General features: G+C 37.8%; 1 protein-coding gene across 1 annotated transcript in view; it reads right to left on the bottom strand.

Annotated features, from left to right (window-relative positions):
* The window catches only part of iqsec3b (IQ motif and Sec7 domain ArfGEF 3b), a 225,971-nt gene that overhangs the window by 71,133 nt on the left and 135,907 nt on the right, over nucleotides 1-18,931 (bottom strand). The window contains exon 5 of the mRNA XM_088923128.1: nucleotides 3,764-3,925. Within this exon, the coding sequence (XP_088779254.1) occupies nucleotides 3,764-3,925 (162 nt within the window). The remainder of the gene's footprint in view (nucleotides 1-3,763; nucleotides 3,926-18,931) is intronic.

Below are 18,931 nucleotides of genomic sequence, written 5' to 3'. Positions count from 1 at the left end.
AGTGCACAATTAATTGTGACCCTGATTGAAAATCACTCCTCTTAAAGCTGCATGTAATAGCCCTTCTGACAAGAGTAGGGTTAGCATTTTAAAGTAAATTGCTTTATTTCTGTGTGAATGACTACATTTTGTCAGAATACAGAATAGTCAATGGGACAGAACATAAATGTCAGAGAATTTATAATATAGTTCCTGAATTTACTTTGGCATGTGACTGTTAAACTGGCTGTACCTTGGTCACAAGTGATGTACCTGTCCCTTAACATACTGACGTCACAAACTTTTTATGGTGATAAGAACACATAAGAAGCTATGGATCTCTGATGGTTTTTGTACTGTTCCTTTGGGCTTTCACTTAACAAAACATTACTGTATTTATGGCCAGCAGCCATATCACCCTGCAACTCACAACTAGCAACCCACTGCAGCTAAGCAGGTGTGAACCTGGTCAGTACCTGGATGGGAGACTTCCTGGGAAAAACTAAGGTTGCTGCTGGATGAAGTGTTTGTGGGGCCAGCAGGGGGTACTCACCCTGCATTCTGTGTGGGTCCTAATGCCACAGTACAGTGATGGGACACTATACTGTTGCAATGCTCCAAGGAAAGTGAAGGGCATGACAAGGCACAGAAAGGCGTCATGGCCATCCACTGCAACCAAGGAAGTCTCCAGTCGTGACGACTACTCGTACCTCTGCACCCGTGCTTCTGAGGTCGAGAGAGTGGGACTGCCCCAGTGCAACGTCTTTCCCACATCAAGTTCAACCGCCATCTACAGACACGACGGACAACCTACCATTACTGTATTAATGGGTGGCACAGTGTTGAAGTGGTCGGCACTGCTGTCATGCAGCACTGGAGCCCTAGGTTCAATTCTGGACTTGGGATTCTATGTGCCTGGCATTTGTATTTTCTGCGTGTGTTTACATGGCTTTCCTCTGGGTGCTCCACTTTCTTCCTACAGTGCAAAAATATGCTAATACGTTAATTGGTTTCTGGGAAAATTGACCCTGGTGTGAGTATATTTGTGATTTTGTGTGCCCTGTGATGGACTGGCACCAGGATGTATCCTGCCTTGTGCCCTTTGCTTGCTGGCATAGGTTCTAGCTCCACTTGGGCCTGAATTGGATAAAGTATTTAGAAAATTGATGGATTTCTCATTTATATCTGCCAAAGCCCTCTCCCCGAAAAGAGGACTGAAAATGGATGGACTATTGTCTTTATAAGTCCTTTGAAAGGGTAACCTTAGAAAGAGAATACATTAAATCAACTAATCATATCCATGGCACTTTGTTGGGACACAACTGTGTCACACAAGACCATTAGAGTTCAAAACTATACAAAGAAAATATAAAATGCCTTAAATATGATAACAGCTCACTGTTTTTCTAGTTACAGTCTTTAAATGTTACCAGCTTTATGAAAAGGGCTCATGTATAATCAATATCTCCTCAAGAATATATGAATCATTCATTAAATGTAATTGTGCTCTAGAACTAGTTGATACCAAAATCTTGTAGCAGTGGGGCTGAACGTTTAAAGTGTCTTCAGAAAATCAGTGGGGTGTAGTACTTTGGAGGTGGCAAGACATAGGGGAGGGCGCCTGCCTGGATTGAAAACGAAATCAGAGTATACTCAGACTTTCTACTTCTGACTTTTTTATGACCTTATTTTCCCTCATGCTCTTATTTAAGAAAGTTTCAAACAACATATACAATATGGACTGTTCTTCCCAGTAGGTTGGCACATACTATGTCTTTGAAAGAGTTGTCTTGAGCAAAATTCCTCAATCATAATAATCACAATAAATAACAGTAACAGCGGGCACAGTGCTAACCGTGAAGGGCTCTCATGAATCACTCACAAAGCTGCAGTCGGTCCATTTCAGGGCTGATTAGCCCGAACTGCTCAATGTCCCAATGTGTCTTTAATAACAAGATGCTGGCTACTAACGAAGTGGAAAGACTGAGGTCTCAGAACCTTCTGTGTTATTCTCTGAGGGTGTTGCCAATCCAGAGAAACCTTCTGTGACATTTCTGTACTTACAAGCAATTTACTGGCACCCCCATACACAGACAGTTGTCAAACCCCCATGTTACCTTTTTTCAAAGAGCTCTCACTTGTAGCTACATGGTTTCTTCTTCCCTACTTCCTTTGCATGGTGCCTCCTCTGCATTATTCTTTTTTTAATCAAAACTGTTAACTTGATAGCTTGTGCAGTCACGCATCTTTTCATATTAGACGTTTCCTATTACCATTGCTGCTGTGTGGTAATTACACACGGTGACAGTACATCTTAATGGAAGAGCGTACTGCCAGATTCACAGAGGTTTTAATACAGAGGTGTCGTTCTTCTGAAATTAATTTTGCCTTGCTACAGTTTACTTAATCTTTCACATAAATCTTGGACTGTTTCTGTCCACTCAATGCTGCACTTTGGATTTGTTTTCAGAGTAGCTTCTTTCAAGTCTTATTCCAGACTTACTATATAAAACATAAAAATAAACCGATTGATAACATTTATAAGTATTATTTTAGTATTACATATTAAGTATTTTCAGTAGTACAACAGCAAAAAGAACAGTTAAGAATCTAACAGATAATAATGGAAATGAAATATGCATACAGTATATTAAATCATGGGAATACAGTAGCTACTGTAATGCATTAAATGAATATTTCACTCAGATGTTTACCAATGAACAAATTGATAGGGAGCCGCAGGATGGCCAAAGATAAAGCACTATATTAAATATTAGGATAGATGAAGCAGAAGTGTTATGGTTATTAGAAGCACTTGAATTAAAGAAATCTACACAGCCTGGTATTATACTTAATTGACTTAAGGAATTGAGATATTCAAAGAGCTTTGTAAAAACTCATTGAATTCTACATTGATATCCATCCATAAAAGGAAAGACAAAACCAAACAAAATGAATCTAGTCCAATAAGTTTAAATTGTATTATTGTTATACACTACCTCATATTTGTCACATTCCACCTGGCTGTGTGTGGGAGAATCTGGCTTCTCCACCCTTTAAGTCATTGCTCTTTTCTCTTTATTACCTTAAATGTTCTACTGAGAGAGCCAAGCAACAAAAGTCACAGCATTAAAGATGTTCCTAGCATTAAAACATGAAATTCTGAAGACAGTAAACCTGTACTGTATGTTCCTTCCATTCTTGAAGTGAATGAAGTGACATTAGAGAAACATTATACTGTACATGCTAGTCTTCCAAGCTGTTTTTTTTCTCTGGTATTTTAATATCTTGTGTAATTTGTCTGTAGTGAGCACACCCCAAAGAAAAAATGTGAAGCTATATGTTAATTTGTGGGGTTGTATTCATTATCATTCTCTAATTGTGAGATTGCAAACCCTTACAGTATACAGCATCTAGTAGAAACCATATTTTTAAACAAATAATGATGAAATCATCTCATTTTTGTATCTGGATTAAGTCATACTCTTGGGGTCATGTTGTGTACTGTATTTCTGTTTTATACAGAGGCAAATGTACCAAGAATCATAAATAATAATCACTGTCTGGGTTGTTCATAAAATATATTCATGTTTCTTGTGTTCTACACTCAGAGCTTTTCCTACTCCTGGAGAAGGCACTTTATTTTTTGATGAGGATGAGAAAGCCAAATGTCTAAGACCGAGAAACTTTTGAATATTCAATGTTTGGATGTAGTTAAAAGGAAGCTATGATTCATAAAATGTTTTTTTTAGAGAACTGAGAACTCTCCTTCATTATTACTCACTCTAGAACATCTCTGTTGAATTGTTTCTTGCTGTTGCCCAGGAATTCGCCAATCATTTGGCGGCTCAGCCCCTTCCTCTGTAACAGGAAGTGTGCCACACCAATGGGAGTGTCCGGAATAAAGCCCCGAGAGATGAGGAACTGAATTCCTTTGTCCGGGTTCCTGTGAACAAAAGAAATGAGAATGATTTGGGCATATATTGCCTTTTAATTTCTTTTTCAAAGTAGTTATAGTATACTTTAGTATAGTTAACTGAACTAAATAAAGCATTTATTCATAAAAGAAATGTTTTGCCAAAGCAGAACTTTTGCCTAAAGAAAATGTATCTCTTAAGCATTAAAAGTTTTTAAATTTTTAAATATTCATAAACATTCATTTTAAAATGCATAAATTCACAGCAGGACATTTTAAGTCAAAAGCATTAAGACATGTACATTGTAAAATTGTTCAGTATTATATTAACAGATATAATGGGCAACCCATTAAACGCTAGGTTTAAATGTCTGTCCATCCTTTCATTTTCTAATAGCTTTATCAAATACAGGCTCATTGGGATGTATATTCAACTCAAAACAATAAAATACTCGGATCATATTGAATGAAATATGTCAGACAACAGGTACAATATTACAGTAGTGTACTATACAGTATATAATACAGTGCAAAAGACTTAGACATTGAAAACACAATCAACAGCTACCATATACAGTATGTATGCTATGACTATCATCAATTTATTTAAGACCACTACTAATGTGTTCTATTTGTTTCGTAAACTTAACAGCAAAACATTACTTGAGATGATAAAAAAATCAAGCTTGTGATTTAGTCATCTTTAACCGACAATAATCAGAATGCATGAAAAATATATTATATGAACTCAAGGTATAACTGTACTTAGGCAAGCAATATTTAATGATGCAGTGGTTATTCCATCACATTCATCTGTCAAATCTAATTAACTCATTGCCATTAACATCATTTCTTCCTTTTTGCACTTCCATTAATAAATGGTTATTGGTGATTATTTTGTAGTTACTGTATGTTTGAACTACAGAATTAAGATCTTGCAGGATTAACTCCGAATTTCCTAAATGGAAGTTGGCCATAGAAGTATATTCATGCATAAAAATGAAAAACATTAAGTGAAATGAACAGGACAATGCAAAGTCTCTGAGACTTCTGCATAGCAGTATATAAATAATATGCTATACAATATACTACATTCTGTATATTCAATGCATGAAAAGAAAGGACTTACTGTATAAGAGTCTTAATCCACAGTAATAAAAAAATGACAAAATCATATCTGTAGCAGTTACACTGAAAATGTATTGCATATACATATCAGAGATACAATTATAAATTGATTATGCTTATAATGATTTGTTATCAACTTGGTTGATCAACAAGAGATCTACTCGTTATAATTTACTTGTGCACTTGTGATAGTCATAGTGATGCATGCTTTACGCGTTTCAGATTCTGTCTCATTTCTCTGGTAAAGCCTGAACAGGCATGTTCCTCCTCACTTCACTCTGAATTCTACATGCCACGTGCCATCCCAAACCATCTCACAACTGTTTACAATTTAAATTGAACAAAAATCTGTTTTTATGTGTGCAGTATGAGAACCTGTCGTCCTGCAGAAAATGAAGTCAAAGGACTTGATTTATGTAGCACTGTGCAGTCAGATTACTGCCCATCATTGGGTCTTGTCCATGTGTCATGTCTTGTGGACTTCATTGCCTATTTTTGACACGCTGTATTTGTTTTTAAAAGCTTGTAGGGCTAGCAGTTGCCAGCTGTGAATATTGACTGTGAGTAACCAAACATACCAATGGCACAACTGCATTGTTCTCCTAATAAGCAGAACATGTAGGCATCTTCTCCGATTTTCACCAAACATGATATTCAATAGGTTAAAGCACCTCATTACCTGTGCTCATTGAACTCTTTCACTAATAAGGTGATTCAGTACTTATGCAAAAGTCATTAGACTGTATCACATCTGTAATGTTTGATAGCCGTTCAGGGACGCCAAATATGTAATGTAGTGGCTCTCTGAAGGCAACAGTTCTGTAGGGTTTGGGCATTTACTGAGACAATTATTAATTGTAGCAGTAAATCACAAAGTTGATTCTTGCGATGGCTTTAGAATCCAACCATGCGACATAACTCAAACAACGCACACACACAGGTACTAATACACGAGGATACATTTATTAATACATAGAATATGCATATAAACCTAACAGATCTTATCGTGAGGGTTATCAGAATACAAAAGGTATATATTCAATCAGTTACAAAGTGTTACACATATCAAGAGGACATATGTTCAGTATATCATTCATTAAGACCGTTTCGTAAAGTGAACTTGGTTATAACTTCTACATTAGATACTCAAAACAAGTACATAACTCTTAGGAATTAAATTGATATCAACTGGTTGGGATAACAATTGAATTCTCGAGCTGTAATGCAGTGAAGTTGAATACTCATCCAATCTCTGGGGATTCAGATCTCCTGCAGGCACAAAGAAACAGTTGCAGGCTGTTGCTGTCCAATCCGCGCTCTCTGGCTCCGTGCCCGGCTGTGCTGTGCGGCTTGCGACGGTGCGCTGCTGATGCTCACTGACCGGCTAGTTAGTGTTGGCTTTAACTAGCAAAGTTTGTGCACAGGAGAAAAGATGACTGTGGGTCCCAGCAAGTCAGGAAGAGGACCGGTTCGTTCCTGATGAAGCGCTAGTTCTGAATAGTGATTCAGCTGTCCACAGTTCCGACCTGTTCACGAGGCCTGCTGCTGGTTACTCTCTGGCAACCTCCACTCTAGACTCTTAGAACAAAGGAAAGTTCTGGCACTCGGACACACTGGCCGTTCCGTGGTTGTCCGGGCTGAGTCTCAGGATGGTCAGGAGGCGCGCTGCGAGAATGTCCTGCCCTTGGGAGCCTTCTGCTCCTGGGCCGTCCTGCCCTGGAATTCTCCTTTGAATTCCCTTTAGAGCAGTCCACAGAATCCTCTGAATCTTACTGAATCTTTTAGGCTCTCTGTGTTGCCTGTTTTTACCTGGAGGAACTTCAGCTCGTTGATTGGCTGAAAGTTCTATGGGCATCAGAGTCCCACGTGGGTTACTCGGCCCTACCAGTCCCTGATTGGTTGATCAAGGTGAGATATGAGTCACTTACTCCTGACACTTAGGAATGCAGTCCAGATGTCCATCTGGCACTCCCTAGACAGATAGGCGCCAATGGATGACCATTGATCATGATAGCCAGGCTTAGCTAAGTGCATCCCCCTTTGGGAGCTGTCCTAGGACCTTAAATAACCCTGCACTAATGGTCTCTCTGTGGCTGCACCACAGAGATGAACAGAGAAATGGGGCCTCATTTGGGAAGCTCAGAAACACTTAATTTTGCCTTATTATTGCCTACACATCCATCCATCCATTTTCACATGGGGAGAATATACATCCGCCACACAGACAGCACCCCAGAAACTGAACCCAGGGCCCCAGTGCTGCGAGGCACTATGCCACTGTGATGCCCCTGAATCACAGTCATGAATGGTAAATTAATCAAGGTTCAGGTAAGTAATCAGTGTTCAAGTAACATGAACACTGTTTCAATTAGATTTTGCTTAACCATTGGCAACAACATATGATTAAAAGTAGATTTCTATGTAAAATGTCAAGCTAAAAAGCATGTATAATGCTCTTCATACAGCAGTTAAATAATGCAAGATTATTTAAACAAAATATTCCTCCTCTTGGTATTCCTTGGTATTTAGTTGTCGGTAGTGATATTGTTTGTATTGTATATGCAGCAGAGCTAGTCTGGGCACGGTGACATCATCGCCCTCCCTGCGGGACCTCAGCCGCCTGGGTTGAGGGAGGTAAAGAGGTAAAGAATCGCTACGCAGGAGACCCGGGTTCATGCCCAGGTGTTGCGGGACGAACTGGTGGGGTGGAGCGGTGAGTAGGTGTGCAATCCCCATGGCAATAGGAGGTACTGGGTCTATTTGGCTGTTAACTTCTGGGAGTAGGCATTCTGTGGTGACAGTGTGAGGGCCAATGCTATTTGATAAAAAGCCTCTAATGGCAATTACATACTGTATCACCAATGCTGGTATGTGAGAAGACCGTGAAGTTTGGGCATAGGGAATGTGCATCAGAAGCTGTCTGAGAGTTTTAGTGTAAAGATGTTGAGGCTGGGCTCCAGAAAGTAGGAGTGTGATAGAGGGACCCTCACCCTGTCAATACAAAACATGAGGTTGGAGAAAGGGTCTATCTGGCTGCAGGCCTCTGACAAAGTGTGAGTTGCGAGTAAAGGTACTGTAGTAATTGCTGGGCACGAGAGAGAAGTGTGCCGGCAGATGCAAGCGTACAGGCTGGGATGCGAGAATGAGGAGACAGCAGATTGTGAAATGAATGTTATGAGTCTGGGCGGGTGTCATGCCCTCTGCAGCCTGAGGGCGCTCCTTCTCTGTCCTGTCCCTAGTTTCTTGCCTGCTGCCCTTCCGGTCCCTCTCTTTCCCTTGGGCTATATATTTCCGGGTCTTGCACTCTGCCCTCGCTCAGCATTGACGTTCGGATGTCCTGAGACCCGCCTAGCACCAGGTCGCCCCACGTCCGCTACCTGAGGGCATAGATTTCTATACGGCACTCCTGAACTCTTTGCACTAACAAGCCCGGGCCTTTTTCCCGTTCCGCTGCTACGCATATGGGTCTTTTTACGCTCTCCTGCTCTCCACAGTTAGTCCCTTTGGACGTCCGTGACAGTGTGAGGTTGAGGCCCTGGAGAGTGTTATTAGTGTTGTGATTGTAAGACCCAGCCTGGTGGCGTAAGGTAGAGATATCCACGTCTGGAAGCAGTCCTGGAGGTCCGAGGGCTGACGGGCAGAAAGTGAGTGAGCCAGTAGCCCTTCCAAGAGAGCTGTGAGTAGAGGAGTGGGAGCATTGAGGGAGCAAGAGGCTCCAAATAAAAGAATAAGCAGGAGGCTTCGTGTATGGTGTCTAGGATCAGTGAGGGTTCTAGAGATTATGAGACATCGAAGTGCAGGAAGTACTGTATCACGATGAGCAGCAGCCTTGGCCAGTGCCATGTCGGCCCGCCTGTAAGATATGGAGGCCGTAGAGTGGGTCCAACCAAACGTGAATGGCTAAGTTCCACTGTTTCCCCTTGAAAGGGATTAGCGTAAGAGACAATGAAGACGCAGAGCTGAGGTTTATGGGAATCAGAGACATGAATTAACCTCAAGATGACCTCTTGGAGAAGATCATGAAAGTATGGTGGTGTATATGAGTATGAGACTCTGGGCCAGAGAGTCTGTGAGCTGGAGGCTTGGAGAAAGAGTAAGGCACTCCTCAGTTCTAGTTGTCCTGATGAGGTGGCCTCTCCTCTCAGAGGAGAGTGTGTATAAGTTGGAGTAAAAAAGGTGAAAAGGTTTCCCAACAGTCTGTGAAGGGTGTGCCTGCCTGTAGACATTGGACATGCCCCATGGCATCACAATTATTGTTTGAAGACTATGAGAAATTATCAATATTTAGCTTAGGATACACAGAAAATGTCTTGTAAAAGAGTTTGATCTTATTTCATGTTTTTTTTTCATATGCTTATAATTAAAATTAAGTATTGCCTTTTATTTAATGACAAGCCTCTAATAGCATTTTGGAACAGACATGTAGTCAGTCACCTTGAAATTACCTCTACATCTGCCTTTCTTGTGATGTGCATGCTGTATTCCTACATGTTTTCAATTCACATGCTTTGTACTCTGTTACAGGTATGTCTTAAGCTAAACACAATTAATCTAATGAGTTATTACACCTCCACTCTGTTTTTGAATGATCATTTTTGTATTGTCAAGGTCAGCATTCCTTTTCAACATACTCTTTCAATTTACATGTTTAAATAAAGTCATTAAGTTGCAGTCAGCTCATCTATACAAATCTGTTCTAAAAAGTTATATTATGATTGTTGGGATTTGCTTCATCATAGCATCTGTTGTTTATGTTTTGTTCTGAATGTTCATAACTGAACATGTAATTGTTAACATAATAGTTAATAGAGATGTGCAGAAAACAGTAAAAAAAATTCTTTATTCAATATTTTTTTCAGAATTAAGCTCCACTAAATTTCAATGCAAACTCAAGCAAGTGATTTGGCATGAGTATGGAGAACTGAATGTTTGAATAAGACATGACTACTGTATCTCACAAATACAATAGAAAAAATACAATACAAATACAATCAACATGCAAAAACTGTAGTTTCCTAGTAGTCATGCACAAACCAACATCCAAAAAAAAGCATATAGGTATGAAGTATTTTGTATTTTTTATGTCAGAAAAAATAAATATTAGTAACCAGTTAACTTTGTGGCTTTATTTGGGATCCTTAGGAATTTGACATTGGAAAGTTGGATTAGAAATGCATTTTGTAACACAATAACCAATGCCCAATATTTGGCAACATCCAAAATTGAAATAAGCAAATGAAACCCAATGTTAGACATCTCCCATAGAGACATAATAGGTTGTACTACTGTATGATTTATTTAAGCTGTGACATTTTTATTTATCTATTGTATTTACCAGAAGTCTCAATACTGTACATACAAAATTCCACACAATTACAAACCCCAAGAATGACCCTACAAAACATTTCCATTCCCCTCACATCTAATCCAAACTTCTTTTAGTTTTATTTTACACTTAAACCTTGGAATCCTTCACAGCAGACACAGCTGACTAAACCAGCAACATTTCATTGGTAATGTGATGCTGCTGTGCATTAAGGGATGAAATGAGGCTACTTTAACTTATCTCTCTTAATTACCTGTCTTAGGTGATTGAACTTGAGCTGACTCAGATTGAATTTAAATCTGCAGAACCTCTTCTGAAATCTGAAAAGGCCTGAGTTTCTTGCTTACCTTAAGCCTCTACATATGCTCTGCATGCAGCTCACAGTTAATGGCATCAGAGCTAAGAAATTAAAAGGTGGAACTAATAATCCAGATTGTTTTACACAGTCATGAGAGCGAATGCCTCTGGCTTTCAATTATTTACAGTTTTAAAATGTAAAATGTAGTCTAGCCTATCTTTCATGGGTGTGAGTCTGAGATTCAGGAAAACTCATAAATATATTTAAGGATAGTCAAGTAAAAATGTTAATCATCTAAAAATTGCCACAACTAAATACATTCATTGGATATACAAGTATTTTAATAAAATAATATTAAGAAAACTTGAATTGCTGATTTTATATTTAAGTGAGATCTACAACCATATAGCCTCAGACTGAAGGCTTCTGCTTGGCTACAAATAGGAAGAGTGGAGGTGACAGTTTGGTGGGTTTTTATTAAACTTTGATAGAACCCAGTGAAAACTGTAATATAACAAAAGGACCATATTAGGAAAAGTAAATCATATTCAATAGGGTAAAGAATCATGATTGTTCCCATAGAAGGCACAAGTTCATACAGCATAAAAAGAAAGGCTCACAGTTCCCTAATTCAAAGAATGCAGTACTGCTTTGAAAAAAAGTACAAATTTTACAATTTTACTGTTAGCATTGAGAATAAAACACCACCACAAGCTGTGTGAGAACAAAATATTTACATAACTAATAGACTAACATATTGAAGACATTTGAGTAGGTAGCTGCGTCAGCATGCATAGGCTGCAAAGGCACAGGTGAAGATTTATTTCATGCTGAAAAGAAAAGAGATTTTTCGGCTGTGGAGCCTTCTTCATCCTTCAATCCATTTCCACTACATCCCACTTTGTCTTCCGCTAAATGTTTTTCTAGACCTCTTTGTCATTCCTCCTCCTCCCTGGGCTACTGCCCTTCTCTTATCAAAACAGAATTCTGTCTCTTCGCAGCGATATGTTCCAAGACCAGGCTTTCTAACCCTTTACAAATGCTGTTGTTATAATATGATTCCTAAAGTACAGTATTTTCTCTGAAATTTAAGACCTTTTTCTTTGACTCAGACACCACCCAGAGTAAGACTCAGAGACTCCTTCAAAAATATTCCAAGACATTAATGCTATCTACCATTTTCTCCCTCGAACAACAGATTACTCTGACAACAACATCAAAGAAGCAAACGATTTTTTATGGCTAACAGCACCATATCATCTTTCTTTTATAACTAAACTTATCAGATCCCTCAATTCCACACCTGAAGAAGGCTCCACAGCTGAAACTTTGTGTCTCTTTTCTTTTTGGAATAAACCTTCACCTGTTCCTTTGCAGATGAATAAATTGTGCAGCCTAAAAGCTTATTCTTGTGAAATTAAGTGTGCTACTGTCAAAGTAGAGAAAGGTGTTTCTTTGGTACTACAATATACAGTAACTGCAAGTTATATCAGCAAGCAGGAAAAAAATATACAATGTCTTCTGAATTACAGTACTAACACTAAATCATGCATTTAAAACATAGAAGGTAATGACAATGTACTGTACTACACTATATTTTTAAAGCTTCATTACCTGCATCATAAAAATTAATATACGGTAACTGTGTGTTTGGTGATCCTAAGGTGATATTGTTCTCTGTTGAGGCTTAAGGTCCTCCTACTATACTCTCAATATCAAGAATTTCATCAAGAATCAATATTTCCAAAAGACATTTTCACATTAGAGTTGGCTATCATGCTAGAATCAGATGAATACTATTATACAGTTCCAAAGACTGATAGATTCTGCTTAGTCAACACTCATATTTGAAAAGTAGCCCAGTGTTAGTTATTAGCCAGAAGCCAAAATTTATCCATGCATTTCCTCATTCTAATAGCACACATAAAATACTACCTACAGTAAATGGAAATACTGTGGCTCAATATGTTGGCCTATTTTCTTGCTTATATTAGGCAATATGTTTATGCTGAGAAAAACAGCATTTTTTTCTGGAATCATCTCGATCTAGATCAGACCTTCCCACTAATACTTAAATAACTGAGGAGGGATCAATCTGATTGAAAAGAATAGAGAAACAAACACAGTGAAGCAAAGACTGTGAATTGTGTGAATCTATTAAGAATGTATTTGTTGTTTAGCTGAATGTCTGAATGCTGACTGAATGCTTTACAGGCAATTTACAATTTAAGAAGATTTCAGTTTTTGTTGTCTGGTTCAGAAGTATTTCAGAGTCCTGTATTTTGGTCATAGGTTTCTGTTAAACATGATGCTCTTAATTAGTGTCATTTATAGATATTTAATTAGTACTATTTTTTAACAAGAGCACACATACTATTATCTTTTTTTGGCTGACAGGGAACTACCTGTATATTACAAAACCCTTTTGTGGCTACTTAATATTTACAGCTTCTAATGGTGAAACCTTGCACAGCCACAGACAGTGGCCCTGTTTAGTAGTACATTTCCCACAGAGAATATATAAATATTTTCAGCTGTGCAATCACAGGATCAATGCTTTTACAAAAAAGTAATTATTTTACCACATACAGTATAGGGTTAGTTGCTATGTGATGAATATTTCATGAACTGCTCAGAACAGCTTTTTTATTTTTTGGGAAAACAGGAAAGATTGCACCTTGCATGAAAAAATATACAGAAAGTCAGTTTGCAAAAAATGAAGGGCTCTAACCCTTACATATCTGTGTGTCATTGCAGTAATTTGAAAAAAAAATATTAATCCACAAAATGCAGAATCCTATAATGGAATGAAACACTTACTGTAGATACCACATTAACTTTTAAAAGATAGTTTAATAAGACCTTGTCTGTCACGCCCTCTGCAGCCAGGGGACGCTCCTTCTCTGTCCTGTCTCTCATTTCCGGTTCTCTGCTGTCCTTCTGGTGTTTCTCTCTCTCCGGGGCTATATATTTCCGGGTCTTTCATTCTGCCTTGGCTCAGCATTGACGTTCGGATGTCCTGAAACCCGCCTAGCACCAGGTCGCCCCACGTCCGCTACCTGAGGGCATAGGTTTCTATACGGCATTTCCTGAACAGCTGAGCCCGGCCTATCCCTCGTCTCGCTGCTATGCATAGGGTTTCCACGGTTCGTCCTTCCTGACATCCCTGACATTGTCCTCGTCTTGCTCTGTATTTCCTTTGTGTTTCCAAACCTTGCTTTGATTTGATGTGGTCGCAGTCTTTTTTTTTTTTGTTTAAGAATTCAATTGTGGGTCTACAACCATTGTATTGTATGGATGTGATTGCATTTTGGCATTATACTTTCTCTCTGTGCTGTAGTTGCAATAAATCTTATCAATAGGAAAATTTGTCCAATGGGATATTAAGTTGTGATAATACAATGTGATGATAATACAAATCAAAACCCAAAACATAAAGTACTGTCTGTTGTATGAGATAAATAGTGATGCATGCATTGAATAGACTGGCTATAAATGTTTAATTCTGATTTTCAAGATGCATGTGTGACAGAAAAATTTCATTGGGAAATTTAATTTAATTTAATTTAAATTGGGAAAAACTGGGCATTGTAGGAGCCATTATTCCTTAATCTGTCAAACAGAGCTCCTCAAAAGCCTCCCTAGACTGCCTCCTAAAACCCAACCACCCACAAACATCATCTAAGCCCCTTTGATCCCAAACATTTATATACAGTACACTAATTACACCCAATGTGAGAATGTGGTACAGTATTTACCACCACCAATAATCTCAATAATTAATTATCATGCAGTGTATCTAATACACATCTATCTTTGATGGCCTTTAGCAGATTGGCTATTATTACAGTTCCCTCAAAAACTGGCCTTCTGCAGCATGGTACAGAAATCCAGCAGTTTGGTGAAAGTGTTACTTCTTTTGATGTCCTTAATGTACATAACATTCATGCTTTCATACAGATTTTCCTTTGTACAATATACTCTGTGAAATAAGTTTTATTCAGTCATTTTCTGTCATCTGAATTTCTTTTATTTCCATTTTTTTATTTCTTTTATTCCATTTCTCTCTTCAGATTACTTTTTACAAGCTTCATAGGGAAATCATTTTTGTTATCAGAAACTTGGCATATATATTGTACTTCACATTGTAGTTCAATTTATTTCCTATGAAAATTTATTTAAATCTAAATCTTTACTATTTATTTACTGTAAGTTGCAAAATAAAAAGGTTTGCATATCTCAACCCAATTTAAAAAAATATCTCAATATGTGGTAAGATATTGGTATAAAATTACAATCAAGTCCAAACACAGAAAGAAAAAAACAAATTTGTTATATTTGTTACATTTCAGGTAGCCTAAACACTCTAGGCATACAAATTCCCAGTAACTAAAGTGATGGAAAAAATAATCTATACTAAAACATCTACAAGGTTCATAAGGGATGTCCGTTCAATTGTAAGTGTGTTCCTGAGAATAAACTTAACAAAGTCAAGTGTGTCTTACATGGTAGATTTAGGTCAGTAATCCTATGAAAGTGATTGATGTACTGTATGTCCCAACCAATCCATACAAGAATAACATGCAAATTGCTTGGCATTGACTGGCACAGAATATATTCAAAGATCCCAGGGGTGTTCTTTCATTTTATGTGTAAAGGTATAGCCAGAAAAACAAATTACAGTAAGTTGATTCTGCTGAGTGTTCTTACCCGCCTCCCATTGGTGTTCAATTGGGAATGATCTGGTGATAAAGCAGCCCAGTGCAGAAGGCTGAATTTAGATTTAGACAGTGCGACAGTAAGCATTTAAGTTGAACGTGATTCTCCTGAAAATGGTGTTACTGTAAGAGTGGGTTGAGTAAATTGTCATCTGTCATCATAACACTGTGCAGGGAGACCACCATCAACATTTACCTGGCTCCTTAAGCTCTTTCTCCCTATGCCAATTCAATGCCACCACTAGGATTTCTTTTATATACTGTACACTTGCTTTACTTTTAACAAAAGAGACATGGGGATAACAGATAACAATGATCCATTAAAAACACCCATCCTTTTTCCAGTATCCTGGAGGTGTAATAAAAACAAACAACAGTAGTGCAGTGTAGTGCAACAGAAGCTTGATTATATGATTTTGGGGTGCTACTGGTCTCTGCTGTGGACCCTACTTTAGATACATTAGCAACTTCATGTTGTGACATTACTGCCAGAGACAGGGTCAGAACATACTGTACCACTTCTGCCTTATTCACTGAGCTGTGGCATTATTGCAGGGTGAGTAAAACCGACAAACTAAAATTATGCAAACAGAATCTTATTTACAAAGGGGTACAAAGGTGTGTAAATAAACTATAATGTAACACCATTATGAGCTCTACAGGCATTCCACTCTCATTACAGTCAAATATGTTAGCCAGGCACTGTACTGTATCTGCATATTTAGGCGAAAAATGCATGTTGCATTTATGAAGTGATTCAGAACAAAACTGCAAAGATTTCAAATAGCAGATTATCTTAACCAAAATATTAACTTCTCCTTGCAGTTTTTGAAAATCCAATGGACTTCTCCTTTAAAAGTGTGATTCAGGAATTCCTGAATACCATACTGTATGTATCTTCTGCACCATCCCATAGGGCTTGTTTATTTCCATGTTGAAGCCTTGAATGACTTCTATCGCATTATCTACAAAGTCATTCTAACCTTAGCATGGTGAATAGTAAAATAGAATTGCAGCTTAATGGAAAAGAAAGCAGCAACTGGTCACAAATTACTTTTTTACTTTGTACTGTGTGTAAAGGGAAAAAAATATGTCCTTTGGAGTCTGTTACTTGCTTCAAAGGTTATTACAGAACACTCTCAATGTTTTTCCAATCACTCATCCAAATATACAGATATCTTGCAGACTCAGTATTCTGTAGCCCTCACAACCCTCAATCCTTCTGTATCTGCTTTATAAACCTTTTATCAACAGGAATAAAATGGAATTCTTCTGCTGCACTGTTTGTGTAGTCCTTTTTGAAAAAAGAAAAACTTGCAAAACCAAAATTAAAAACTAAAATGCTTGCTAGAACTTTTTGTCTCATGTCCTGAAAGATTTCACCGATGAATCAAAACTTCAAGTAAATTTAACTAAACTAGAAGCTGTTTTACAGACTTTAAAGTGGTACATAGTATAGCAAATAAAATTGATAACACACACAAAAATATACAAAAACTTTACTGCAAGAATTTTTGATTAGAAAAAGGCTTAGAAAATTACTTTTATTATTACATTTAAGGAATGAATTTTATGATTACTGTCTTTAAGGAATTTTAACACAAAATCATTTAAGATCTAAAATAAAGCGTTGATCAGTCAAGCAAAAGCAGAGGCAATGAAATGCAATCAAACTATTTACTGTACAGTATGTACTGTAAGCTTTGACAGATTTTTGCTGCAATTATCTGTAATTTAGATTATTGTTGGAAAATAGGTTAAGACCATTCAAAATGCCTTGAATATTATGTGTTTTATCATAACTAAGATTCAAACTAATTTTTAGGTTTGAAAATCTAAAATGTCAAAGATTAACTGTTTTACAACACATGTATACAGTACTGTATATTCATTTAGAAAAAACAATTCTACATTTTCAATATTTGAAAGCTTTTCATTACTGATTAGATAAGATTTCTATTGATTTTTAATTTGCAAGATTAATAATAATAATAATTGCTTACATTCTGGACACTCCACTCAAAGCGCTTTACAGGTAATGGGGAGTCCCCTCCACCACCTGCAGCACCCACCTGAATGATGCAACAGCAGCCATAGTGCATCAGAACGCTCACCACAAACCAGCTATCAGTGGGGAGGAGGACAGAGTGATGAAGCCAATTCATAAATGGGAATTATTAGGAGGCCATCATTAGTAAAGGTCAATGGGAAATTTGGCCAGGGTTACACCCCTACTCTTTTCGAAAAATGCCCTGGGATTTTTAATGACCACAGAGTGTCAGGACCTCGATTTTACGTTTCATCTGAAGGATGGCTCCTTTTTTTACAGTATAGTGTCCCCGTCACTATACTGGGGCATTTGCCAAGGTTGTCACCTGTTTCTTTGAGAAAAAATCTATTCATCCATCTTCAAACAGCTTTATCCAATACCCGGTCTTAGGGGATCTGGAGCCTATCCCAGCAAGCCCAGGTACAAGGCAGGATACACCCTAGACGGGACACCAGTCTATCACAGACCAAACGTAGAGATGCACACACTCACACGTAAGGCTAATTTAACAAGGAAGCAATTAACCCAGAGGAAACCCACACAAGTATACAGAATATACAAACTCCATACAGAAGCACTGTAGGTCCAGAACTGAACCCAGAGCCTCTGAGCTGCATGGCAGCAATGTTAACCACCGGTCCATCAAGCCACACCTTGGATATACTGTACATAATATACAGTATTTAAATTTTTAAACTCATATACTTACTGTAGCTCACATTCGCACATTAGTTTAGTTGATGTTAGCACATCCTATTTAATAAACATCAGTCTTATTTAATAATCAGCCTACCTTTAGTAATATCTGTCAGTTTAAAAAGTGCTCAGGGGGTGACGTGTGATGATCACCTGTACAGATACACACCACGGTAAACAATGAAGAAGAGACCTGAATAATATGCCATTCTGACCCTTATAAATCTCCATAATTAAATGCACATGTAAATAGTGCTCTATTTTAATTAAGTGATTGATCAACTACTAGCCTTTTATACATATTTGAACCCACTTTTGTTGGGTATGTCAGCAAACTTTAAACCATTACTTCTTGTAATGGCTAGCTGCTAGTGCTGTTAGTGCAGTGCTTACCTATGTTACCTCCTTTACATCTCTTCTACCCAGCACCTCCATTCTTAAAAAAGAATTTACACAATACACAATTTACACAATAAGAGTGCAATATTCTTCATTGTGCAAAATAAGTTAATGCAAAGCTGAACGTTTTCAAAAGGGAGACACTTGTGACAGAGATGTGCAGAGACCTTTTGGTAGGCAGTAGCTCAAAAGGGGAGAAGGGGCACTTTCCGGGGCAGGATTTGTTACATTAGAGTATCCTGGACACAAATCAGTGCCCGCTTGTATTTCTGTGTTTTTTTAATTTTACAGGAAGTTTGGACGTGACTTCAGAGGCATTATAATATTCACAACCTTGGCAAAAAAATGGTTGTCCATGATTGCTGATTATGTTTGATTAACAGACAAGATATTACCCCCTCTACTGAGCATAGACTTTATT

This window comes from Atractosteus spatula, chromosome 8 (genome assembly GCF_055471065.1).
Source record: "Atractosteus spatula isolate fAtrSpa1 chromosome 8, fAtrSpa1.hap1, whole genome shotgun sequence".
Taxonomy (NCBI): Eukaryota; Metazoa; Chordata; class Actinopteri; order Semionotiformes; family Lepisosteidae; genus Atractosteus; species Atractosteus spatula.
This window is presented reverse-complemented; position numbering and strand designations above follow the sequence as displayed.